This window comes from Lolium rigidum, chromosome 6, assembly GCF_022539505.1.
Source record: "Lolium rigidum isolate FL_2022 chromosome 6, APGP_CSIRO_Lrig_0.1, whole genome shotgun sequence".
Taxonomy (NCBI): domain Eukaryota; kingdom Viridiplantae; phylum Streptophyta; class Magnoliopsida; order Poales; family Poaceae; genus Lolium; species Lolium rigidum.
In genome coordinates this window covers 10,381,314-10,406,668 of record NC_061513.1, presented here as the reverse complement: position 1 = coordinate 10,406,668, position 25,355 = coordinate 10,381,314, and the positions used below count along the sequence as shown (strand labels likewise).

The following is a 25,355-nucleotide window of genomic DNA, read 5'->3' as shown; positions in this document are numbered from 1 at the left end:
TTAATTAACAAAAATAGACACTCCTCCATGGTATGTGATTGTTGGACGGCACCCGAAGGATTCGGTTAGCCATGGCTTGAGAAAGCAAAGGTGGGGAGGAGTGTCATCATAATAAAACTAAAATAAAAAGGCACTCCTTCATGGTATGAGATTGTTGGCAGGCACCCGAGGATTCGGTTAGCCATGGTTTGTGAAAGAAAGGTTGGAAGGAGTGCCACCCAAAAATAAAAATAAAATGGGAGCTGCTCTTTGAAGGTTTGTCTGGCAAGGGGGTTAGAGTGCCCACTACCATTCGTTGACAACAACAAACACCTCTCAAAATTTTACTTTTATTGCTCTCTATATGTTTTCAAAATCAAAGCTCTAGCACAAATATGGCAATCGATGCTTTCCTCTTTGAAGGACCATTCTTCTACTTTTATGTTGAGTCAGTTCACCTATTTCTCTCCACCTCAAGAAGCAAACACTTGTGTGAACTGTGCATTGATTCCTACATACTTGCGTATTGCACTTGTTATATTACTTTGCATTGACAACTATCCATGAGATATACATGTTATAAGTTGAAAGCAACCGCTGAAACTTAATCTTCCTTTGTGTTGCTTCAATACCTCTACTATGAATTATTGCTTTATGAGTTAACTCTTATGCAAGACTTATTGATGCTTGTCTTGAAAGTACTATTCATGAAAAGTCTTTGCTATATGATTCATTTGTTTACTCATTGCATTACCATTTTTTTGATCGCTGCATTCATTACATATGCTTACAATAGTATGATCAAGATTATGATGGTATGTCACTCCAGAAATTATCTTTGTTATCGTTTACCTGCTCGGGACGAGCAGAAACTAAGCTTGGGGATGCTGATACGTCTCCGACGTATCGATAATTTCTTATGTTCCATGCCACATTATTGATGATATCTACATGTTTTATGCATACTTTATGTCATTATTATGCGTTTTCTGGAACTAACCTATTGACGAGATGCCCAAGGGCCAGTTCCTGTTTTCAGCTGTTTTTGGTTTCGGAAATCCTAGTAAGGAAATATTCTTGGAATCGGACGAAATCAACGCCCAGCATCTTAGAATCCCTGGAAGCATCCAGAACACCCGAGAGCCGCCAGAGGGGGGACACAGGCCCCCCAGGAGGTAGGTCGGCGCGGCCCAGGGGTGGCCCGCGCCCCCCTGTGGTGACGTCGCCTCGTTGACCCTCCGACGCCGCCTCTTCGCCTATTTAAGCCCCCTCGACCTAAAACCTCGACACGGAAAAGCCACGGTACGAGAAACCTTCCAGAGCCGCCGCCATCGCGAAGCCAAGATCTGGGGGACAGGAGTCTCTGTTCCGGCACGCCGCCGGGACGGGGAAGTGCCCCCGGAAGGCTTCTCCATAGACATCACCGCCATCTTCATCAACGCTGCTGTCTCCCATGAGGAGGGAGTAGTTCTCCATCGAGGCTCGGGGCTGTACCGGTAGCTATGTGGTTAATCTCTCCCTATGTACTTCAATACAATAATCTCATGAGCTGCCTTACATGATTGAGATTCATATGATGATGCTTGTAATCTAGATGTCATTATGCTAGTCAAGTGGATTTTACTTATGTGATCTCCGGAGACTCCTTGTCCCACGTGTGTAAAGGTGACGAGTGTGTGCACCGTGTGGGTCTCTTAGGCTATATTTCACAGAATACTTATTCACTGTTATGAATGGCATAGTGAAGTGCTTATTTATATCTCTTTATGATTGCAATGTGTTTTGTATCACAATTTATCTGTGTGCTACTCTAGTGATGTTATTAAAGTAGTTTATTCCTCCTGCACGGTGTAATGGTGACAGTGTGTGCATCGTGTTAGTACTTGGCGTAGGCTATGATTGTGATCTCTTGTAGATTATGAAGTTAACTATTACTATGATGGTATTGATGTGATCTATTCCTCCTTTCGTAGCGTGAAGGTGACAGTGTGCATGCTATGTTAGTACTTGGTTTGGTTGTGTTGATCTGTCATGCACTCTAAGGTTATTTAAATATGAACATCGAATATTGTGGAGCTTGTTAACTCCGGCATTGAGGGTTCGTGTAATCCTACACAATTAGTGGTGTTCATCATCCAACAAGAGGGTGTAGAGTCTAGCATCTATTTATTTATTCTGTTATGTGATCAATGTTGAGAGTGTCCACTAGTGAAAGTATGATCCCTAGACCTTGTTCCTAAATACTGCTATCACTGCTTGTTTACTGGTTTCATCGTGTTTCTACTCGCTCGCAATATTACCACCATCAACTACACGCCAGCAAGCACTTTTCTGGCACCGTTACTACTGCTCGTACTTATTCATACCACATGTATTTCACTATCTCTTCGCCGAACTAGTGCACCTATTAGGTGTGTTGGGGACACAAGAGACTTCTTGCTTTGTGGTTGCAGGGTTGCTTGAGAGGGATATCTTTGACCTCTTCCTCCCTGAGTTCGATAAACCTTGGGTGATCCACTTAAGGGAAACTTGCTGCTGTTCTACAAACCTCTGCTCTTGGAGGCCCAACACTGTCTACAAGAATAGAAGCACCCGTAGACATCATCTGACGGATCATATTAACTGTTGCATGTCTGCATCTCTGTATTGGATCTAAACATGATATTTCTAAGCATAATCTAGGATTTCCACTCAAACATATGTGAAATAAACTAACGGGAAAAAAATTGAGACCAAAGGGCTCCGCACTCACCGGACAAGTACGCTGGTTCAAACTTCCCATGTGATCTCAAAGCTCATCAGTAGTTCTATTCTTGATATATTCCATCATCTGCAGGCTTTGCCCCTCCCTTCTTCTCAGCTTAACCAGCTCTGAACGCACAAATCAGCAACCACAAATCCCCTCGGATCCACGAGCCCCTGCCTAGCCACCTTCTGGACGACAACGAGGAGAGGATTCAATCCTGAGATGGTGCCGGAGCGCGGAGATGAACTCCTCCACCCAACGTCCCAATTCCAGCTCCTCGGCCACATCGTCGGCCGCTCCCTCTTTGTGCTCGCAGCCATCATCACGCCGCCGTTTACCACCGGCGTCATGCAGCAGTTAGCAGAAACGCCTGCCGGTCCCATGCCCTCCTCACGCCAGGCGGAGGACCGACCGCCGATGCCATGCGAGGAACTGGCGATGGGGCGAGCCCGTGGGAGCCAGGGAGATCAGGCGGCGTGGCACACCATCGAGCTGGGAGAGAAGTGGGCGGGGGCGACATCAGGAGCTGGGCCGACTACATTGGGAAGAAGAGAAATGGGAGACAGGGAAGTGAGGGGGAGTGGCTCGTGTCCCCGTGAGGGGATGTTGTACTTTTTTCCTTTTACAAGTGAGACCTCGAGAGAGGACTTGAGCCTTCTTTTAGATGTACATTTTAGCAAATTTGGGGCGTACCAAAAATGAATTCATAAGTAATGCGTCTATCGAGTCAAATTTAGAGTTTATTCATCGGTAAAGATATTTATTTATTTTGTTCAATTTTTTAATAGATGATTATGGAGACAATAGGGTTCGATAGAGCAACAGTTGAGGTGAATAAAAATCACCTGGCCTAACATAATCAAACGAGGTGTGTGTGTCCAACATTGTTGCCTTCTTTTTATGCATGTTTCATAATTTCTTAACCGATATGTAGTTTGTTTTCATAGGTCATGAACGAGACAGAAATAGATATTCTTGATGCGTCAAAAGAAACCACTAACCCAGACACCAACGCGATGTTGTTAGAAGATACCGAAAATTTGTCAAAAAATTGAAAAAAAGGTAGCAATGCACGGGTACCTATTACTCTCCTCTCTCCTCCCTTATCAACCTTCAACAGCAACGTCAGTACCACCAATACTCATCGTCAAGCATGGACGAGAGGTGTGCCCCCAAATCCCTCTACGTCGCCCCCTCGAATTCGTTCGTCAGCGCCGCTCACCTAAAAGTTTTAGCATCCGCACCACCGACCTGCCAATGGAGTATTTTTACCACAACCATTATTGAAGATTTGCTAAACCCTTTTTGTATGTTTGACACAGAAGGCTACCATCCAGGATTTCTTCGGATATTTATGAATATCAAAGTGTTGTTTGGACTAATCAGAAAAGAAGTATTCCTTCAATTATACATGTGTTTGCAGCACCCACATTTTCTGAGACAATAATACATCCAAAAGTAGAGGTTGTTGAGTTATTTGATGGACCAGAACACATGTGTGGGACTTACCGCAAAAGAGTAATAAGAAGACCTAGAACTTGAAGCCACGAAGATGCACAACAATGCTATCTTGTTATTACACTCAGTATTATCATATTATCATATTGTAGTACATTATAATATCCCCTGATTTGATTTAAATTTTTATACCGAGTTCCTAATTTTATATCTGCATTGAGAAATTAAATTTGAGTACCGGTGGCAAGGCACGGGCATTTGTACTGGTCCAGATAAAAAAAAAAGCCCAGATAAACATCGCCTGCAACCACTTCGCAGAGTCACTTCCGCAGCATCCATCCCGCCGCCGGTCACCCAGACCCTGGCCAGCGCCGTCGCCCTCGCCGCTCATCGCTTCGCAGCTCCCGACCCCAACTCCCCGACGCCCGCACGCCATAGGTTGCGGACGCCCTCGCTCTAGGTTTTCTTGCGTGGCCGCCGCCGCCCTGCACTGCCGCCGACCCGCAGATCTTCTCCTCCAGACACCGGCATTTCCCACGAGTTCGTCCTCCGGCTTTCTTCCCATGCCCTACGGCCACGCCGCCCTGCACTGCCACCGCTGCTGCTGACCTCCTCCTCTGGTCTTCCTCACTAGACGAGTCGTCGTCCGGCACCCGCAAGCTCACCAGTTCGTCTCCGGCACCGGAATTTTCACTTCCTGCGCGGCAAGGTGAGCAGCAACTCCTCTCCGTCACTTTCATCCTCCCTGTATTTTCTTTGATTGTTCTGGCATGTTGTCATTCATGTTGAGTTGAACCTCTGTAGTTTGCTGTTAATCGAACATGTGTAGGATGCAAGAGTCATATTAATCTGATTCTTCTTATTCTTGAAATAATCTAGCATATGAAGTCCGATTCTTCATTTTGTAGGACTGGACAGATTGTATCTTTTCTCACTGCCGCAAGATTGAACCCGTATTAATCTGATTCCTCCCTATTTTCCGTCGATTGTTCTGGACTTCTGGCATGTCGTGCTTTATGTGATTCATGTTGAACCTGTGTAGCTTGCTATCAGTATTAATCAAATATCTGTAGTATGCACGATTCTTCATTCTTGAACGAATTTAATTTTGCTTATTATGTCTGATTCTGAATTTTGTAGGATTGAACAGATTGGGCCTTTTCTTGCCACTGCATATTTTGTTAGACAACAATGTTTAGGAATTAAAACGTTCTACATCAAGATGTGCTACTTGATAGTTGCATATATATGACTACTGTTTATTTTTTTATTGATCTTTCATTAGAATCTAATCTCTGCCCCAACGATCTGCAGATTGGCTGTTTCTTGCATCCATGATGATGGTGGAGGGCTCCATGCAAATTGCCTCAATGAGTGGCGACCCAACAGCCAAGCTCACCGACGATATGCTCACGGAAATCATCTCGCGCGTGCCCTACAAGTCTACCTGCTGCTGCAAGTGCGTCTCCACGCGCTGGCGTGACCTCATCTCCCACCCCTTTCACCGCAAGAAGATGCCACAGTCCCTCATCGGCTTCTTCCACGAGAGTTCTGACGAGAGTTCCAACAGAGAACTCTCCGATAAGTCTGCTCGCTGTTATACCAATGTCTCTGGGAAAGGTGACCCTCTCGTTGACCCCTCGCTATCGTTCCTGGCCAAGTTAGGTTTGGTTAGCATTGTGGACTGCTGCAATGGCCTACTCCTCTGCTTCTTTTGTAAGCAGCGTGATCCCGTGGAGTGGGATTATGTTGTCTGCAATCCTGCCACTGAGAAATGGGTGGTCGTGCCCGGCACCAAATGGACTAGCAATGTGGTTGCTCGCTTGGCATTTGATCCGGCTGCCTCCTCCCACTTCTATGTGTGCGAGTTCATAGAAGACTCAAGTGGTTGCATTGCTGTGGTGGTGATCTACTCGTCCAAAACTGGACATTGGAGCTACAAGGACGATGCTTGGAGCGTCTATGAAATAGAGATACCCCCCTTATCAAAAAGTGTCTTGTTTAGGGGGGTGATGTATCTATGTGCCTTTGATCATAGACTTGTAGCCCTTGTCGTGGAGGAAAATAATTGGAAAGCCATGCATCTTCCTATGACAGAATGTTACAGTGGTTTTGGTGACCCTTCTTATGATATTTATCTATCACAAGGGCAGTTGTATTTTGCACATAAAGGTGGTTCTCAACTATCAATCTGGTTTCTTGAGGATCCAAGTAGTGAAAATTGGACCTTCAAGCACATTGTCAGCCACTTGCAGATGTTGGAAACACAGTATTTAGCATATTCGGCTGGTTATGTAGTTCTCTCAATCCACCCCGAACAGAATTTGATTTTCCTAGTATGTCGGTATGAGGAGACACTAAGAGCATCTCCAGTCGCGTCCCCCAAACCGTCCCCCAAACCGCGCCGGATTGAGCGTTTGGGGGACGTGTTTCGTTCGTGCCGCGTTTGGGGGACGTCGCTCCCCAGTCGCGTCCCCCAAACAAAATTTCGCAAATTTTAAACTTGATTAGATTCGATTAGATTCGTCCAAACTTACATAGATTCGAACGAAATTTGACTAACTTTAAAACTAAACCTAATCTAGAACCACTTGCGGCGGCCGGAGGCGTCGTAGTACTGCCGGAAGTTGTACATCTCGTCGGTGACGACCTCCTGCTTGACGCGCTCGTCGACGGGCTCGTCCACGGGCTCGTCCTTCACCAAGCCGCTTGGTCCTGCCTCGCCGTCGTCGGTGAGGTCCACCGGCGGCTTGCCGGAGTCGCGGATGGACATGGCGATCGCCGCGTCCAGGTCGCCCCTCCGAGCGTCCTTGTCGTCCATGGACGCCAAGAACGCCGCCCGCAGCCCCGGGCAGTCCTCGGGGTCGCCGCCGCCGGCGATGAGCCGCTGCTGCCGCTCGTACTCCGCCGAGCAGCGCCGCCGCGACGCTTCCTCCGGCTCCTCCTTCACCTCCGGCTTCGGGATGAGGAGGGCGCCGCCGCGCCTCCCTTGCTGCCGCCCGCTGCCGCTACCGCCACGCCTCGTGCTGACCGGGCGTCGCCGGCTCCTCCTTGACCTCCCGTTTGGGAACGGTATACGGCGCCGACCGGTACGACGACGACGGCGTCGATCGCGCCGGCCCCGAGGAAGAAGAGTGCGAGGAGGACGAGTACGTCGTCCTCCTCGGCTGCCATTGAGGAGAAGGCGGCGGCGACGACGGCATCTCCGGCCGCGGAGCGCCGTTGCGGAGGCCGCGGATGACGTTCTCGAGGGTGCGCCCGGAACGCCCTGCAACAGGGCGCGGCCTTCCCTGTTCCAGCTGTTGGGCCCGCCGATGAGCCCGTCGGTGCTGTGCAGCTCGACGTCGTACTTGGCCTTGAAGTACGTCGTCCACCAGTCGTCGTTGTCTTTGGCCGCCCATGTCGGATCCGCCCGCTCCTCGGCGGTGAGTTGAGCCCGACGGGCCTTGATGGCGTCCCGCCATTGCTGCGTGTCTGGCTTCGGCGGCGGCGGGATGCCAATGCCGTTCACGGCCATCTTCCAGCCCGCCGCTGCTTGGCAGCCGCACGTCCGGCGGGACTCGGATACCGGGCGTGGTACAGCGCCCACGCCTCCGCCACGGTGAGGCTGCCGCGGCCGAAGCTCGCTCGCCGCGGCGATCTTGCGGGAGGACGACATTTTTTGAGCGGCGAGTAGAGGATCTGGGAAGGGGGAGGCGGCGGCGACGAGAAGGATTATGATGAGCGGCGATAACTGGAGGGCGTCTTAAAACAGCGGCGGCAGCGGGTGGTTGCACGCAATAACTCCGGCGCGGACGGCCACGCGGCCATGCACGACGAGACGCGTCCCTGCGTCGCCTGGGAAAACAGGGACGCCATTACCGTCGCTTGACCAAAGGTAGGCGACGGGGTTTTAGCCTTCCGTGCCGCTGCCGCGTCGGCCCCGCCACTCCCCGCCCGCTTCGTTGTGTCCGGCGTCCCCGGAGCGTCCCCTGTGGGACGGGGACGGGCTCGGGGCGCCGGACACCGTATCGGGCCGCGCCGGACAAAAAAGGGCTTTGGGGGACGCGGCTGGAACGCTTTTTTTGTCCGGCGCGCTCGCTTTGGGGGACGGTTTGGGGGACGCGACTGGAGATGCTCTAATGTCATATGACATGGATTCCAGGGAGGTGCATATTTTATGTCAGCTTGGACGGGATGGAAACATTCATCGGAGCAAGACTAATTATCTTCCATATGTTCCCTTGTACTCTGAGCTATTGGCAGATGGGCACTAACAGTTTTGCGTAGTGCAGTTTCTTCGCAGTTATCTGATGTTAATGGAGTTGGCTTTTGAATTCGAGCAGAAGTGACATGTGTATGCGTTTATTGATCTGTTATACGTTCTGTAACTTCTGTTGATGCTTCAGTGCACTGATGCGATGTCCTGCATGAGCTCTGTATTGCAGTTAACTTAGTGAATGAGCTTTATATGTAGCCATGGCTGCTAGTCCATGCAGTCGTACTATTGTAATCATAGATATTATGATCGTTTTGTTCAACCAACATTGATGTGTTTAATATCTAAAATATGTTCTCTGCTTATTTCTCTGGGAAATCATAGATGTGTTTCAACTTTTGCATCTAGCTCTCAATATGATCTGTCATGATCCTGAATTTCTATCCCAATCCTTTTATTTTTATTTTTGATGTCCAGTTGATAGTAAAATGAGTAAGTAGTATATATTTACTATTAAGATGAAAATTGTGAATGCCACATCTAACAAATTACAGAAGAAATACCACCTAGGTAATCTCCCACAACTAAAAGCCAGCGTGCAGAAGGAAAGAAAGACAACACCACACACGGATCCATACTAGACGCCATGATCAACCGATTCCTCTTCTAGTGCCCGCCATCAACGATATCTTCCTCGCCATCGTCTTCAATGGATCCATGAGCGTCCTCCAAGCTTTTCCGGCCAAATGCATTTCCACTGCGACAAAACATTAATCATTTTATATACAACATGTAAAGAAGAGGAAACAACTTTCCCATTAAAAACGACATCGTTGCGAGATGTCCAAATTGACCAGGCCATCGCCCCAAAAATAATCCAGCCAACTTGCTTTGTCCTAGCACCCGGCGCACCAAGATCCACAAGAGCAAAATCATTCCAGTTCATCGGTGTATCACTCCACCCTAGCGACTCACGCATGCACCACCAACTAAAATGCGACAAAGGGCGGGCAAAGATTAGATGGTTCAGCAACTGAAACATCAATCTGCTCACAGCAAGCATAGAGCGCTGGATAAATCAGCTTCAAGGGCACCAAACCCAGCCACACATCCTCCCAAAAATTGGTTTGCTACCCATCTCCAAGACTCCAACCCTATATTCCATACCACGCTTCACCCAGTGTTTGATCGCATGCAACCCTTTCCAAAATTGAGATCCACCAGGACATTCAGACTAGAAAAAACTCCCTGAGCCTAGGTTTTTTTTTCCTAAGAAGCTTACAGAAAAAAAAATTTGATCCCCCAATTCTAACTTCATTATCCACTTCGCTAACAAAGCCACATTCCTGGTTTTACTATCCACAAATCCTAAACCTCCAAATTATTTTGGTTTCGCAAGGTTCTGCCATCGAACCATATGGTACTTATGTTGGTCACCTGAGCCTTCCCAGTAGAACTTAGCCCTAGACATGTCCAGTTTATGGTGACTACCATCTGACAAGAGATAGAAACCCATAATATAAGATGCAATGTTGTCCAAACAAGGATCGATAAGCACTGATCTCCCACTTTTTGAAACCGGCTGCCACATCCCGAGTCTCTTCACTACTTTAGAATTAAGAAAATCAAACTCCAAAGCCAACAGCTTCCTACTCGCTATAGGAACCCCAAAATATTTTGTCGGGAACGAGCCAACCTTGCAGTTAAACAGATTGGCCACTCTGATTTGTTCCCCCTCCTCAACCCCAACCACAAACACTTCACTCTTTTCATAATTAATTTTTAATCCAGACATTGCTTAACAGTACATAAGGAATTTCGTTGTAACAATGAACTGTTCCAACAAGTCAAGGAAAAGCAATGTATCATCTGCATATTGCAAATGAGTCAGACCACCGTCCACCAAGTGAGGAACCAAGCCCCTCACAAAAACAGGATTTCACACCAAAGGCAAACAAAAGGTAACATGAACAAAAGTGGAACGAAGAGAAGGATAATATGGATGTTGCATCCAGTGACATGCATATGGTCGTAAATAGTACTCCCTAGTCTCTCCATGTTAAAATAAGTGTCCCAATTTTTTCTAGATACAGATGTATCTATATATATCTAGATAAAAGTGAGACACTTATTTTAGAACGGAGATAGTACCAGCCTATAGAACGACGTGTCATGGCAAATAAGCATTCATGGCAATATGATCAATAAGGGAAGATGGAAAAAAGAGCGTACATATCTATATTTTGCAATCTTTAAATATGTAACCGGCCTGCAGGTTCTTCATTCCTCCTCCTCCTCCTCCTCCTCCATGTAATTTCCATGACACATTACGTCATCGTCAGGAGCGCCTTCGGAAGTAGTAGGAAATGATGAACGTTAGTAAGACATGCATGTATACAAGCAATAGGGAAAGGAAATATAAAAGCACCATGGTCTTCAGTTCCGTACCATGTGGTATGAGTGGGTCGGGGATGACACGAAAGTAGGGACGACTAGGATGGGCACGAAGTTCGTTCTCCAGCGCAGCCACCAGTTGCTTCGTCTCCCCGACTGTCAATCCCCAGCGGTTCAAATTGACAATGACCTTCCGAAGGGACAGCAGGTTCCCGAAGCCCATGTGAAAACAATCACCACCTTTGCCAGCTGCTTCCTCTATTGCCACCCGCAATTTGATCCAGAGCTCAACTTTTTCAACATTGGGCATAGCTCCCGGCTGGAACATGATTAGGCCCGCGGACTGGGAAAACGACATGAATGATGCGAGACAACGGAACCCATCAGCGCCGACAAGTGGCTGCCCGATTTGGCGGAAGCTCCACAAGTTAAGATTACGAAGAGCCGGTAACCTTCCAAGGATGTCCAGATCCTCCTGCCGTACGTCCTCGATAAAGATTTTTATCTTCATGAGATGCGACAGATGCAAGGGATTCCTCCTTATCCATGTCGGCACTGTAGAGAATATTAATCCGTATGTGACAAACTCCCGGAGACTTCGAGGGGGCACCCAACCTTCCCCCAAAAGATCGATGGTCTTAGAATCAACACCTTCCCCTGTCAAAAGCTGAGACTCAACACCATGACGAGTAATTACTACACTTCGGAGGTTGGACATTTTCCCTAGTGATTCCACGAAAGCTTCCATCATCTCAAAACTCAAATTACCAAACAGAATTCCAAGCTTCGTCAACCTTTCCATGCTGCCCAGCTCATTCACGATGCTTAGAGAGTCACAATGGATCTCACTCAGCACTTCCATTGATGTCAGGTTTCCTAGTCCATCTGGAAACCTCTCGCAGTTACTGTCCACAAGTAAGCGCATCAATCTTCTGAGCTTATTAATAGTCGATGGCAGCTCTTCTATATGCTTATTTCCACTCAAATCCAGCACCTGCAAAAACTTTAACTTTCCAACTTCTTCCGGGACCTCGGAAATTTCTGTTTTGGCTAGACCTAGGTACCTCAAGTGCAATAAATTCCCCAACTCCCGGATGTTTAGATGATTATGATTGCCAAGATTACATCCAGTGAAATCCAATACACGTAAAACAAAAAAGCTCGAGAAAGGCGGCATTAGATTGATAGCGGGTTCAAATGTAGCAATGGACCTCACTTTTAACAGACTCACGGATTCGATAGGTGTGGTTTGAAGTTCTCCTTTTCTATCATTCTGTAGGGACAGTCTACGGACGTTGCACCGAGAAGATATGCTATCACCAATACCATTCAATATAGTAACAAAGTTATCCTCTCTTGATAGGGAAGAAATTAGATCTAGAACCATATCATGCACTCTGCAAGCTTCTACTTCTCTGCAAGCTTCTACTTTTCTCCTAGCATATACCGGCAGTATCATGTTTCTGTTCACGAGCTCATTGAAGTAAGTTTCTCCGATGTCAAAGAGAAAAGTTTCTGCATTATCACATTGCACAAAACTTTCGGCAATCCACATCCATATCAACTGATCTTTTCTAATCTTGAAATCTTCCGGGAACATGCTTAGATATAATAAGCATGTCTTCAGATGAGAAGGTAGATCATAATAACTAAACGATAGTATCCTCAACATCTCCTCTACACTGGGGTCTTCTGTAAGCCCACGACCAAAGGACTCGAGCAAAGCATGCCATTTGTCCATAGGTTTTACCCCCCGATCACTAGCCAAAAGACTAGCTATAGTAATGATGGCTAATGGCACTCCACCACATTTTTTCAATATATCTATGGACACTTTCTCAAATTCACGGGGACATCCTCTCTCATGAGAAAATATCCTCTTATAGAAGAGTCTCTGTGAATCATCACCACTAAGAGGTTCCATTTGATAAATTGAACCATTAGTAGTCGAGCAACATAATTTAGATACACCGACTATACGAGTTGTTGTGATTAGCCGACTGCCCAAATTATTGCTGCTAGAGAATGCCCACTTTATAACTCCCCACAGTTTTCCGTCCCATATATCATCAATAACGATGAGGTACCTATATCATTTGCGAAATAATTAATAGATTGCATCTACACATGACAAAGCTAAAAGGAGCTGGGGAAAGTTAATCTAGCATTATGATCCGGAAATAAGACATTAAAAGAAACAATTCGAGAAAATTAAGATCCAAGGGAGATAAGATACAAGCAAGAGCCAATTTATAGATCAACGATCATGCATGTTTCGATATACTTTTAGCTACACATTTTCTAATATTTCAACTATGATCATAAGACCAAGTATGGGGTAGTACAACCTATATGCATTAACATGTTTGATAAAAAATGAGGCCACTTAATAACAAACAAATTGTTAATGAAATGACTTATTAATTAATCAAAATACATCTTATATTTTCGGATGGAGAGAGCACATATGTCAGTTGACATACTTTTGCTACTTGAGCAGAGTGCCAGCATATAGTAATGAAAAATTTCTCAACACAACTACACATCCATGGGCTCGAAATGTTAACTAAGGTTGACAAAATAAATATGTTGGGTTAGGTGACACAAAGGAATCAACTAATCAGATTTTTTTTATATTATGTAGTTACTCCATTTTATGACTTGGTGTCCTAGAAAATAAGCGCGGTTAAAGTTGTTTACCTTTGTCTGTTAATTAATGAAAATGCTACTTGCATTAGTGATATTATGATGTTATAGATTGGTTATAAAATTTTACGAATATAATAACTTCTTGTAATTGTTTACTTATATATTCATGGAAAATTAATAGCAAATGCTGCATATTGAAGGATGTGCAACATCTGAAACATCATACCCCTAAAAAGCATCTAAAATGTCCTATACTTATTTTACTTTTGAACAGAGGGAGTAACTTCATCATCTACACATTATTGCACAGCTAATAACTTAGGGTCGTGCTGAGCGTCCCCCGGGGGATCAAATCCCCGATCCCCCGGGTCCGCAGCCGCCCGATCAAACTCAACCGTGCGCGCGTGTCCGTCAGATGGAGCACAGAAACGAGTCAAAAAGAAAGCCCACGCGAACGAGTCTCTGTTCCTCTCACGTGGGTGGACCCCATGATCCTACACCGCACAGCTTGCACAAAAAAAGCATATAAAAATTCCCCACCATCCCCGACCAAACTCAGGCAGCTCACAACAGCATCGCCGCCGCACCACGCCGTAGAGTACTCCTAGCACCGCACTTGTAGCAGCTCCGGTGCCGTTGTAGCGACGACGGCGGTGGACGGCTTGCAGCAGCTCCAGCGCTGTTTGCATCAGCGATAGTGACCTTCTGTAGCAACGCCGATGAACTTTTGTAGCGGTGAGGACGGCCGCATGTAGCAGTGCGGACAACCTTTTGTAGCGGCGTGGCCGGCTGTGTGTAGCAGCGCCGGCGACCTTTTGTAGCGGCGCGGCCGGCCGTGTGTAGCAGCGCCGACGAACTTGAGTAGCGGCGCGGCCGGCCGTGTGTAGCAGCGTCAGCGGCATTTTGTAGCGGCGCGGCTGACCTTGTGTAGCAGCGCCATCGACCAAATTGTAGCGGCGCGACCGGCCGTCTGTAGCAGCTCCGACGACCAATTGTAGCGGCGCGGCTGGCCGTGTGTAGCACCGCCGGTGACTTTTTGTAGCGACGCGGATGTAGCAGCGGCAGAGGTAGGATGTAGCAAAAGCGGCAGCCTGAAGTAGCACTAGCGGCGGCTGCATGTAGCATCGACGGTGGCCGCTAGCTGCTCCGGCGTCGGCCCCTTGCAGCAATCCAGCGGCCTCCTTGAAGCACCCACTGTGGCGCTTGCCGCTCGTAGCACTGGCGGCCGCGCCTTGCCTCGGCGGCGGCCGCGGACAGCTTGCAGCAGCCCCCACCCCCCCTGTTCCAGCATCGGAGGAGGAGTTGGAGCTCGGAGGCAGACGCGGCAGCGGCTGAGGGAGCCCGTCCTCGCCTGAGCTAGGAGATAGGCCTCGCTGGAAGCGCACTAGCTAGAGCACCCGCGGTGGAGGTCGGCGAGCGGGGGTTGGAGGGAGACGGGGAGGTTCTCGCGGCGGCGCGTCGGCTAAAGAGGAACGGCTGCTGCGCATGGCGGCAGCGCGGTGCGCGACGGCAGCGTGGCTGTGCGGCTCCAATCGATTTGGGGAGAAGATAAGGAAGGAGCGGAGAACATGGGTGGGGCCCATACTCGCACGTGGAGCGCGAACGAGACGCAATCGCGTTGTGCCATCGGACGGCCACGTAGCAGGACGATTAGAACGCTGTTCCCCCGGGGGAATAACAGCGTTTCCCAATAACTTAACATAGTAAAAGAAATTATCGTCGTAAGCTCGTTGCCATCATTGAGTGAGTGACAATTGACATGTGCGTACCTTCTGTTCTCGAGATATTCCCGGAGTCTGTCAATGAGTTGTCGTTCATTCATCATGGTGAACTGATTTTGGTAGATACCAAGGTCAAGGAGGATGTCCATGAGAACCTTCTTTGCGTCGGCACTTCGACCGACAGGAACAAAAGCACTGTGATCGAATTTTCCTTTGATATTGTCATAAACCGTTTTGACAAGAGTGGTCTTGCCCAATCCTCCAAGCCCGACGACGGAGACCATCTTCAACTTTTTCTTGGCCTCGTCGTCTCCCTCAGAGAGCAACTTCATTAGCTCTTGATCTCTTTTCCCAGAAATGCCCACGAGCTCGGTCACTTCATTGTACAGAGCACCAAGGCGGGGATCGATGGTCGTCATGGCTGGAGGCCTAGCGACAATACTGTCAACCGTGTACCTTCACCGCACCAAGAAATGCACACAAGGGGAACTCAACGACGGGCCGGCCATCTAGCAGAGCTTGAGGAACCAAAGGAGGGGGGGGGGTCTTGCGGCGACGCCTCCAAGAAGGTGAATGACGCAAGAATGTGTCATCGTCGTCGGCAGAGACAAGACCTGCAAAGTTTTCACCCAGACCCGAGAACCACCACCCATGGAGCTCGGGCTAGGTCCAGACCAAACATACAACATCATCCCCTGGCGTTGGGATAGACACACCGGCAACAGCTGCGACCAGACGCCGACCTAGCCGAGCCCCCCAAGGCGCTAGGAAGGAAGTCAGCTACCGCAGCGAACCGTGTAAAAGTAGCCAAGCCGATGTTGCAAGAGGGCTGCGACACCAGCGAGAGGACACACGGTGCTCCACAAGACACTGCTAGAGAAGCTTACACGAAGCGAGGCCTCCAAGGGGCAGACTGAGGCGGAGGGACGAAATCCATCATTTCAATCAGGAGGGCCATCGTCGGGACGCCTTCAACAAGGGAACGACACCCGCAGGTGACGCCGTCACCGGCGCAGGCCAGAGCCATGCGCAACTATCGCCGAGGTCCAAACCTAGATAGAAATCCCGGACGCCGTCGCGAGGACGTAGAATGAACAAGGCGGAGATCACAACCGCGCCTCCAACCTAAGTCGCGCTATGAGCTAGCCCCAGCTAGATTCATCCGCAGGAAACACGTGCTGGCTGGCAGAATCCGGCCAAACCCAGATCTAGACGTCCAAGACCCTAGATTGGCGGCACCACGATGCACCATCCCCAACGCGCGAGCACACCTGCACAAGCACGACCAAATTGGTCGGAGGGAGAACAGACCGCAGCCGCCGGAGTAGCTGCAGCCATGAGCCGGCCCAAGGACCATGTCCCAGATAGCTAGCAAGGACGTCGCCCCAGCGACTCCAGAACGTCGCCCACAGCGACGAAAGACAGCCGGCGAGAGGCAGTGGAGGTGGCGCACTGGGCACACAGCCGCGCACCCCAGGCCACCCTCGGATCGAGAGGATCTGGCCGGACCCTACCGGAGCCCGGATGCGGCCTCCGGCCAACCCGGGAGACCGGATCTAGCCGCGCCGACACCACCGTCGACAACCGCCGTGCGAGCACACCGGAACGCGCCGGAGGTCCCGATAGGGAAGACACCTGTGTGGGAGCAGCTAGGCCCGCCCGGCCCAGACCTAGCCCGCCGGCCCAGATCTGGCCGCCCACAGCAGCGTGCCAAGCAGCACCGGCGGACAGGGGCGGAGGAGCCACCCCGCGTCCCACCACCGCGCGGCCATCCGCGGCCGGAGCCGCGACGGCCGTGGCCGGAGCCGGCGCTTTCCACCGCCGCCAGATCGAGCCCGCCCCGACGGGTCTTCTGTGCGCGCGAGGGAGAGGGAGGCCGCCGCTGCCAGCACCGCCCGGGGCTTTGCCCGGCGGCTCCCGCCGGCGGCGGCGACGAGGGAGGGAGGAGGAGGAGGGGCCGCGCGGCGTGGGTGGTGGCGCCCCGGTCGCCCTCGGGGAGGCGACGGGAGCGGGGGGAGAGAGTCAGTTTCAGTGCCCCTGCTGATGAGTTCGATCGGCCAGCTTCCCCCTCTCAAATAATTGAGTCCATGTGAGTGGCCGACAAGCGTTGCTGTACGTACGTTACCATCAAGCATTTCACTATAAGAGATGAAAGCTCTTCTTTGCCAATGTTCATCCTCAAAAAAAAAAAATAGAAGAGATGAAAGGTAGTAAGAGCATCTCCAACGGATGCTCAATAATGGCGCACCACTTTTTGTTTTCGGCGTCACTTTTTGCGTATCGGACCGCGGCGAGCAGAGCAACGCGAGCTCGTGGAGCTCGGGCGCGAGGCTGGAGTCGGTAGTGCGGAGGGGCTCCCGCGGCGAGCTCATGCTGACTGTCGGGACAGGCACATGGTGGCGCAGTGGAGCCTACCGCCCGCCGGACGCCAACCAAGATGCTAAGGGGCGCCAGGACGAGGCACTGGTAGAAAAAGGGGTTTTAGTCCCGGTTCGCAAGGGCCATTAATCCCGGCTGCTTACGAACCGGGACTAAAGGCCCCGCCTCGTGGGCGGCTGGAATGCGCCGGGGCGAATGACCTTTAGTCCCGGTTTGTAACACGAACCGGGACTAAAGGCTATTTCGAGTTAATTTTTTTAATTCATTTAGGTTTCTAATTATTTTTCACTCCCTTTTTTTTTCTTTTTTTTCCAGAATTTCTACTATTTCAGTTATTTGCATAGTTTAGTCTCTATCTCTAACTACACTTATCTCCAGTCAAATTACATACTCGTGGTCAAACTTCCCGCTCGGTCAACCATCCTCCCACTACTCTAGCACTAGCACGCTTAACTTCTGAGTTCCATCCTGTTCCGCATCCAAGTGCTTCGCGCGCATGTATGTGATAGTAGTATCATATCAATCCTATTAACATGTTGATCGATGTCACATTTCTTTATTGTTTGAATTTCAAATAATTCTTTTAAGAAACAAAAGTAATGATGTAATAATAATCTTGAATAAATAAATAAACATTAACTTTTTAATTTGTATTATTTTTAATTTTATTAATTAATTAAATATATTTTTTTGCCAAACCTAAAACCTAAAAATTTGAAAATCTAAAAATTGGGTAAAAATGATAGTAATCTTTATGCAGGACGCAATTATTAATTTTAGGTTTTACAAAAATAAAAAATATATAAAATCCGTAATTTATAGCAAAAAGTAAAATCTTCCTGCTTTCATATTTTCATTTGGAACTTTGAGAATCTAAAAATTGGCTAACCGAGTATACCCTGGTGAATTCGGATGTATAATAACCGGATATATTATTCGTTTTTTTCGACGTCGTATGCAAAAGTTATTGCGGTTTTACCATTTTTCAAAAAAAAATTGCAAAAAAGTGAAAATTCAAATTTGTTAATTTTCCCTAATACTAAGTTGCATAACATACAAGAATCTGAAAATATTTTATTTTTTTGAATTTTCTATCATTTTATTTTCTATTTTACAGTGCTAAAAAAGGCGATCCACGGGGGGGGGTGTGTGAAGGTGCGTGGGGAGCCAAAATTCAGAAAAAAAACCTTTTATCCCGGTTGGGGACACCAACCGGGACTAAAGGGTACCTTTTAGTCCCTGTTGGTGTCCCCAACCGGGATTAAAGGTTGTTTTTCTGATTTTAGTCCACCGTAGCCCTTTAGTCCCGGTTGCCCCGAGCATTAGTCTCGGTTCACCAGCAGAACCGGGACTAAAGACCCATTAGTCCCGGGTCAAAGTATTTGGGGACTATTAGGTTGGGATGGAAGGCCTTTTTTCTAGTAGTGAGGACGAGGTCGCGCGGCCAGAAACCTGCGACTGCGTCGTGGGAGGAGGGACCTACTCCACGCCATTGGGAGAGCAGTATGGAAATTTCAGCTCGGCAGTTCACCCACGTGGCCAGATTATACAGCGAGATGTACTTCACGCGACAAATATACAGCGTTGGATAGCATTTTTTGGCCGCGACCTATTTTAGGGCATCCGCTAGAGCACGGTTTTTTGCCTCCCGTGCCTAAAAAATGCGGTTTTTTTGGGCTTTGACCTATTATTAGTCATCTGTGGGAGATGCTCTTAAGACTAGTCACAATGAGAAGTATCATACACTAGTATCACAATGAGTACATGATATTAGTTTGTGATACCACCTCCACAATGCATAGTATCATAATATGGTATCATACTTATGTCATATTTAATATTTTGTAGAATCTCAATACAAATGTGTGTACATGATGTATTTTTCATGAAGTTTTCTAAATTTATGTATCATGATACGGTATCATATTATGATACTACTCTCATTTCTTACCTCATTAATTGTTGATACATCTGATTTTTACCAACATAACATGCATGATACTACTTATAATACTTTTATTGGGGCTAGTCTAAGCACAAGCATCTTGCCTCAATCCCACGTGAAAGGAATCATTAAAGCTACTCCCAGTCAAGTTTTCACTTTTCACTAACAAGATAAGATTGTGGAATATTGGTGGATTGTGTCGTTTGTCGCTGGGAAGTTTCGTGTGGCCTTCCCACTACTTTACGCTGGCAAAGGCCTCTCTTGAGCCTGACACGCTGGAACGAGATCCTGTGACGTAGAGGCAAAAACTGCAGAGGCAAAAACTGTCATCGCGCATCTGACGGCAGGAGCTTGAACCACTGGACATGCTGCGACGCGGATCGGCCCAAAGTCCAGTCAAACGAGTAAGAGACGGAAACAGTGCTCCCGTCGCCGTCGACATTCGCTCGCTGGCACGGCTTCCTCCACGGTCGTGGCGGCGCCGCTGCACGACGCCATCGAGGCCGCTCTGAAGCAGCACCCGTCTCATCCTCATCGCTGCGCCGGCCATCAGCGCTGCCGCCGGCCTCATGGTTGGCTGCACTGCACCACGCCGTTGAGGTCGGCTCAACTCTCAACCAGTCTCGAGGATGGTGAGTGAAGGAGCAGGATTCTGATTCGTGGGATGGCGAGTGAAGGAGCAGGATTCTCATTCGTGGCCACCGCAATTCTGCATACTCAACATAGTTAACTGAATTTGGAACAGCCATGTACTGGAAGTGTTGTTAACTGAATTTCAAATTGCTGTTTTAATTGGATGTTGTGGCTGAATAAGAACTTCAGTTGATGTGTACACGACCAATACACAGCTACAAACACCGGAAATCTTCTCCAGGTCAGCTACATTTGATTGGTGCTTGCAAGTAGCTAGTACAGCAGATAATGGTGCGTCATCTCTAAAGAAAAGCAAATGATGGTGGATGCAGCAGTTACTTGAGATTGATGATGAGCAGAACAGCGCGTTGCTTCCAGGTTCTGGCGATTTCGATTTCCTTCCCTCGCTCTCGCTCCTTTTGCTGTATTCCCATGACTTTTCTTGAGACGCAGCGCGCCGTTTTCAAAGACCGTGGAACTGGAACTGCTGGCGAGCGCGTGCGATAGGGTGCGGCAGCGCTGACGGCGAGAGCGGCGACGAGGATGAGACGAGTGCTGCTTCAGAGCAGCCTTGAGGGCGTCGTGCAGCCGCCACGACCATGGAGCAAGCTGTGACCGCGAGTGAATGTCGACGGCGACAGAATAACGACGGCAAGCCAGACATTCCTTGGCTTCCCTGGTGTGCCTCGTGTGCCCCTATTTGGCATGTCTGGACTGGTACAGCCACCGGTGGTGGAGGCGGTTCCCTCCTGCGTGTCCAATACCTCGCTATTCCTTGGCTTCGGGATTCTGCTTGGTCCTGCTGGCCTCAATTATAGTACTTGCTAGTCCCTAGCTTCGAGGCATGGGGATCAAGAACTCTGTTGCACGGATACGGCCCAAAACTCACGTATCAGGGTTGGATACGATCGGATACGCGGATACGCGGATACGGTGCCGGATACGTATCCCAGCCGTATCAGCCGATTTTTCGTTTAAAAAATTAATAAAATAAATCGGATACATGAGGGATACACTGGGATACGTGTTAGGGATACGAAAATACCCTAACCGAGGAGTACAACGTATAAACCAACCAGAACGGCAGCCCCTTCTCTCGTCCTTTCAACTCCTGATCGTATGATTCGTATCCAGACCTAGGGTCTTGCCGCCGCTGCACAAACTGATCGCCGGCGGCCTGCGCTGCCTCACCGGCTCACCGGAGAAGGGATCCAGCCGTGGAGCAGCCCCCTCCGCCGCCTGCTGCTGTACGTGTGCCGGACTGCAGGTTAGGTAAATTTCTCCTCCTCCCGTGATCCCATCTCCACTTCTCTCATTCTCTGATTCTTCATGGTCCTGGTCCATAGTTCGTGTTGTCTTGCTGGGCTACGCCGGCGTCGATGTCTTACCTAGCTACTTCCGCTTCTTGTAGTTTAGCATTTAGCAATGGCCAACTCAACGCCGGAGTTCAGATGTTGGTCCATAGTTCGTGTTGTCTGTTGCATTGTGAACTGGTCAGATTATTAAGTTATGGAGTATCTACTAACTACCATCTACTATCAAACTATTTCTGTAATGTAATTGCTACTTGACACCTAGGTGGAGAAGAAGAGAGGGTTGCGCGACTCCAGTTGTCGAGCATTTTTGGCGAACCATATAAAGGTACTCTTACATACTCTGATATTAATTCTCATTTTTGTACAAAAATTAGTAGTATATATATGTAATTAATGTTATTATACATATATAAACGTATCCCCGTATCCTTGTTTTCGGAAAATCGCGGTATCACCGTATCCGTATCCGTATCCGTATCGCCGTATCCGGGCAACATAGATCAAGAACACTACGGCGAATTTGGCTGAGAGCTTCAGCAGCACCGAAGCTCGGCTGGTGCGTGTGGAAATCCTGGTCCTCTTCAGCTTCTTGTCGTGGCTCCTCCTCGAGGTGTTCGGCTCATACCGCCGAAGGTTCAGTCACGGGTTCTTCCGCATCCTCGTGTGGACAGTGTACACGCTCTCCCCCGTGTTGGCGCCCTACACCATCGGTCTGCTGCTGGCTGGTCCATTTCGTGACCAGACATTCGTCCTCTGGGGTACTCTCCTCCTCCTGATCCAAGTAAACTCCGACTCCCTTTCTGTCTACAGTATTCAGGACATTGAGCAGAGGAAAAGATTGCTTGTGCAGCAGGTGTTGCAGATCTTTCTCGTGCTATGGCTGATCGTCAATGCTAGCGGCGGCAACAAGAGTTGCACTGCCACCATATGGATGTTCTGGACTTATAGCATCATTCTGACAATCAGCCATATTGGGGTTTTAAGCAAGGCGAGCAAAAAGAGTGGTATGGTAGAGCATTCTAAAGTGATTTCTGATTACATGAGGGTTGAACATCAGCTAGGCCAGGACATGGTTGATCCGAGCACAATGGAGGGGTACAGATACATATTTCACGGGGAAGAGGAACTGGCTTCCCTGCTTCCGATTCCGACTGCACCTGAGTATAGAATTGGATTAAAAGAGGTGGCCGATGCCAAATTCATCACCATTGATTATGTTTGGCGATGGATCGACTCTCACAGCTTCAAGTACAAGCATACCCCGGATGCTTTCAGGCAAATTACACTCTCCTTCACATTATTCAAACTATTGAAAAGGAGATTCTGTGGCTACCAACTTAGTGAAGCTGGCCTTGACAAGACTCTGCATCTTGTTCTTCATGGTCTCCTCTCCGAGAAAGGCACCTACACTAGTGGAAAACGGGGCAATAGGCCCGGTCCATTTGGGCCTTTAGACCCGGTTCCCGAACCGGGACCAACTAGGCGGGACTAAAGGGGGTACCCTTTAGTCCCGGTTCAAAGTTAAACCGGGCCTAAAGGCCTCAACACGTGGTGCGACCAGGGGAGCTCGCGTCTGGAAGGGCTTTGGTCCCGGTTCGTGGTACGAACCGGGCCTATGTTTCTGCTCGCGACGCGGAGAATTGCTATTTCTCTGCGCGGCACAGATTTGGGCTGTACCGGCGTTTCTGCCGCGGCGGAGAAACGATCTGTTTCCCTTGCCGCGGCAGAGTTTCAGCAATGCATATATATATCATTCAAGAAACCACAAAAAATCGTCATGAATATATATAGACATCGTCAACGGTAGACGACATAGTCAACACGGTACACGTAATGCATGCATATTTACAATACAACTTTTCCTGAACGAATATCCTCCGCCGTCACGATCTTCCGATATTGCTCTCCACACTGGGGTAAGGACCTCGGTAATAAAGAATCCAGCGATTTCCTCTTGAATTGCTTTTATTTGATCCGCTGTTATGAGAGTGTCCCGCAGGCGTTTCATCTATATTTAAAAAAGGAGATCAATATATGAATGGAACTCAATACAATAGATGGTACTAATTAAGATTAATTGTGAAAATTTGTTATCGTACACGAGTGTGGTGTATTTGGGGATCCCCACCCTTGGGACAGGCCATGTCACGCATGAAGGTGCGGACGTAGTATCCACATAAGTTATTCCCTTGTTCTCGCCTCATACACTTTACGAAAAAATAGTTCGATCAAACTAATAATCAAGCATCGTATTGAAAGTAAATATCATATATAAAGTTTCACGGACATAGCTATATATATAGTACTACTTACAGGGTAATCTCTAAATGTAAGCTCCGGTTTCCACCATTCACCCGGAACAGTATTGATGAACCGTTTCCAAGCCCTGCCCGGCAAAAAATAATGAGTAAATGAGTAATTGATTAGTTGATGATATCTTCGAATTAGAGCAGATGAAGATGCCAATACGAAATTGATTGAAACTACCTCTGGAGGATGGCAGCCATGTCCGCCCATTCCGCATATTCTGTACGTTTCGAGTTCATGACGTTTACGACTCCAAGGTGAAGATCAATGATTAGGAGAATAAAATGGAAACTGCACAAGCATAGCTCAATGATTACGAGAATAAAGTGGAAGGTGCACAAGCATAATGCATGTTATATATAACACTCACTTGAAGTTGTAGGGAAAGAATATATCCTCTTTGTCTGCTTGCTTCTCTAAAAACATTACGATGTTGTCCTCTCGTGTCCTTGGGGAAGTCTCGAACCGTAACTTCATGAACTGTGTCTGGGTCTATGAACCCAGCGGTAGGAGCTTGCCTCTTTTGTATTCGAGCTTCTTCATTCTGCATAATTAAATGTATAGCGTACACAAAGAATATAATGAGGATAATTGTTAGTGCAAATGAATGAGCTACAAACTTAATTACACAAATAAATCACTTACGAGCGGTAGCAAGCGATGACTGACTTTGTCGAGGGCGTCTTGATTGAATAATCTGAAACAGTTCGCATAACTCAATGTTTATCTCGTCTTCCCCCGGAAGTAATGCTCATCTCTAAGATACACCGTGATGTAGGTTTCACTTCTTCGACAGGGCTTTCAGGTACCAGTCATGCAACCTTCGCATCCGAGTCCCTAGATGCGCGAGCTCGCTCGAGGTTTGACGAGATCTTTTCCGTATTTATACGTGTTTACCACTTGAGCCGTTGGATAGTAATCTTCGTACTCAATCGATGCTCCACTGAGCTCTAGCCGCCCGGTTCGATCATCGATGCCGTCTCTCGGATCATGATATGGCTCCACGATGAAGTGGGGTGCGGCCCGAATGTCTCGTTGTCCAAGGCTGTGCGACTTTTTGCTTCTTTGCTCGCTCTAGAGGACTGTCCAAGAGAGCGGTCATAATCAGCTCTCAGCTCAGGTCTCTTCATTCTCGTCTCGGCAAAGTGCTTCACCGTATGCTGCGGTCGAATAAACACCTTCTTCGGCGCAAGAAACGCCTTTTGCTCTTCGGTGCTGCTCATGTGGTAACAACTGCGGAGTCTGTGCCCTCATTGGAGTTGATGATCTCTTCGGAGCCGTAGGAGGTGCCGCGGACAGCTTCCTCTTTTGCTTAAGTGGAGGCGGCGGAGTCTCCCGACGAGGAGGAGGAGGAGGCGGCGGAGTATTTTCACGCGGAGCAGGCGGGTCATGGATAGGGGAATCATCATCGCGCACAGGGAGAATCATCACGCGGAGGAGACTCGGGTGGCGGAGGAGGCGGAGGTGGCATGCTTGTTGGCTTCTCACCCGGAAACACAATGTTCTCCTTCCGCCATTGCACGGTGGTTCTACGGGCTTCTCCCGGTTCTTTGATTTCCCCATCTTCACCTGCGGGGTGCTCAAGCACCAACCCCTCATAAGCGCTCATCACTTCATCCACCATCACAAC

The 25,355-nt window shown here is 48.4% G+C and overlaps 2 protein-coding genes across 2 annotated transcripts; one reads left to right on the top strand and one right to left on the bottom strand.

Moving 5' to 3' along the window:
* Positions 1–4,711: 4,711 nt before the first annotated feature.
* Positions 4,712–8,619, top strand: LOC124662151 (F-box protein At5g62510-like). The gene is made up of 4 exons (XM_047200031.1): positions 4,712–4,892; positions 5,498–6,560; positions 8,429–8,486; positions 8,572–8,619. The coding sequence occupies exons 2-4, from the start codon at positions 5,518–5,520 to the stop codon at positions 8,617–8,619; spliced, it is 1,149 nt and encodes a 382-aa protein (XP_047055987.1). The 5' UTR covers positions 4,712–4,892; positions 5,498–5,517.
* Positions 8,620–10,304: 1,685 nt separating this feature from the next.
* Positions 10,305–15,599, bottom strand: LOC124660538 (disease resistance protein RGA5-like). The gene is made up of 3 exons (XM_047198363.1): positions 15,194–15,599; positions 10,830–12,862; positions 10,305–10,729 (listed from the first exon to the last, which is right to left on the bottom strand). Exons 1-3 carry the CDS (start codon positions 15,562–15,564, stop codon positions 10,662–10,664), a joined length of 2,472 nt encoding a protein of 823 aa, XP_047054319.1. The 5' UTR covers positions 15,565–15,599; the 3' UTR covers positions 10,305–10,661.
* Positions 15,600–25,355: the final 9,756 nt, after the last annotated feature.

Bases quoted from the DNA above. Each gene is read 5' to 3' on its own strand.
- LOC124662151 (XM_047200031.1), top strand. From the start codon at position 5,518: ATGATGATGGTGGAGGGCTCCATGCAAATTGCCTCAATGAGTGGCGAC. The intron at 6,561-8,428 runs GTCCCCCAAACC...AGCTATTGGCAG, and splicing joins CTAAGAGCATCTCCAGTCGC to ATGGGCACTAACAGTTTTGC. The intron at 8,487-8,571 runs GTTGGCTTTTGA...TTGATGCTTCAG, and splicing joins AGTTATCTGATGTTAATGGA to TGCACTGATGCGATGTCCTG.
- LOC124660538 (XM_047198363.1), bottom strand. From the start codon at position 15,564: ATGACGACCATCGATCCCCGCCTTGGTGCTCTGTACAATGAAGTGACC. The intron at 12,863-15,193 runs GTACGCACATGT...CAAATGATATAG, and splicing joins GAATATCTCGAGAACAGAAG to GTACCTCATCGTTATTGATG. The intron at 10,730-10,829 runs GTACGGAACTGA...CTACTTCCGAAG, and splicing joins CGACCCACTCATACCACATG to GCGCTCCTGACGATGACGTA.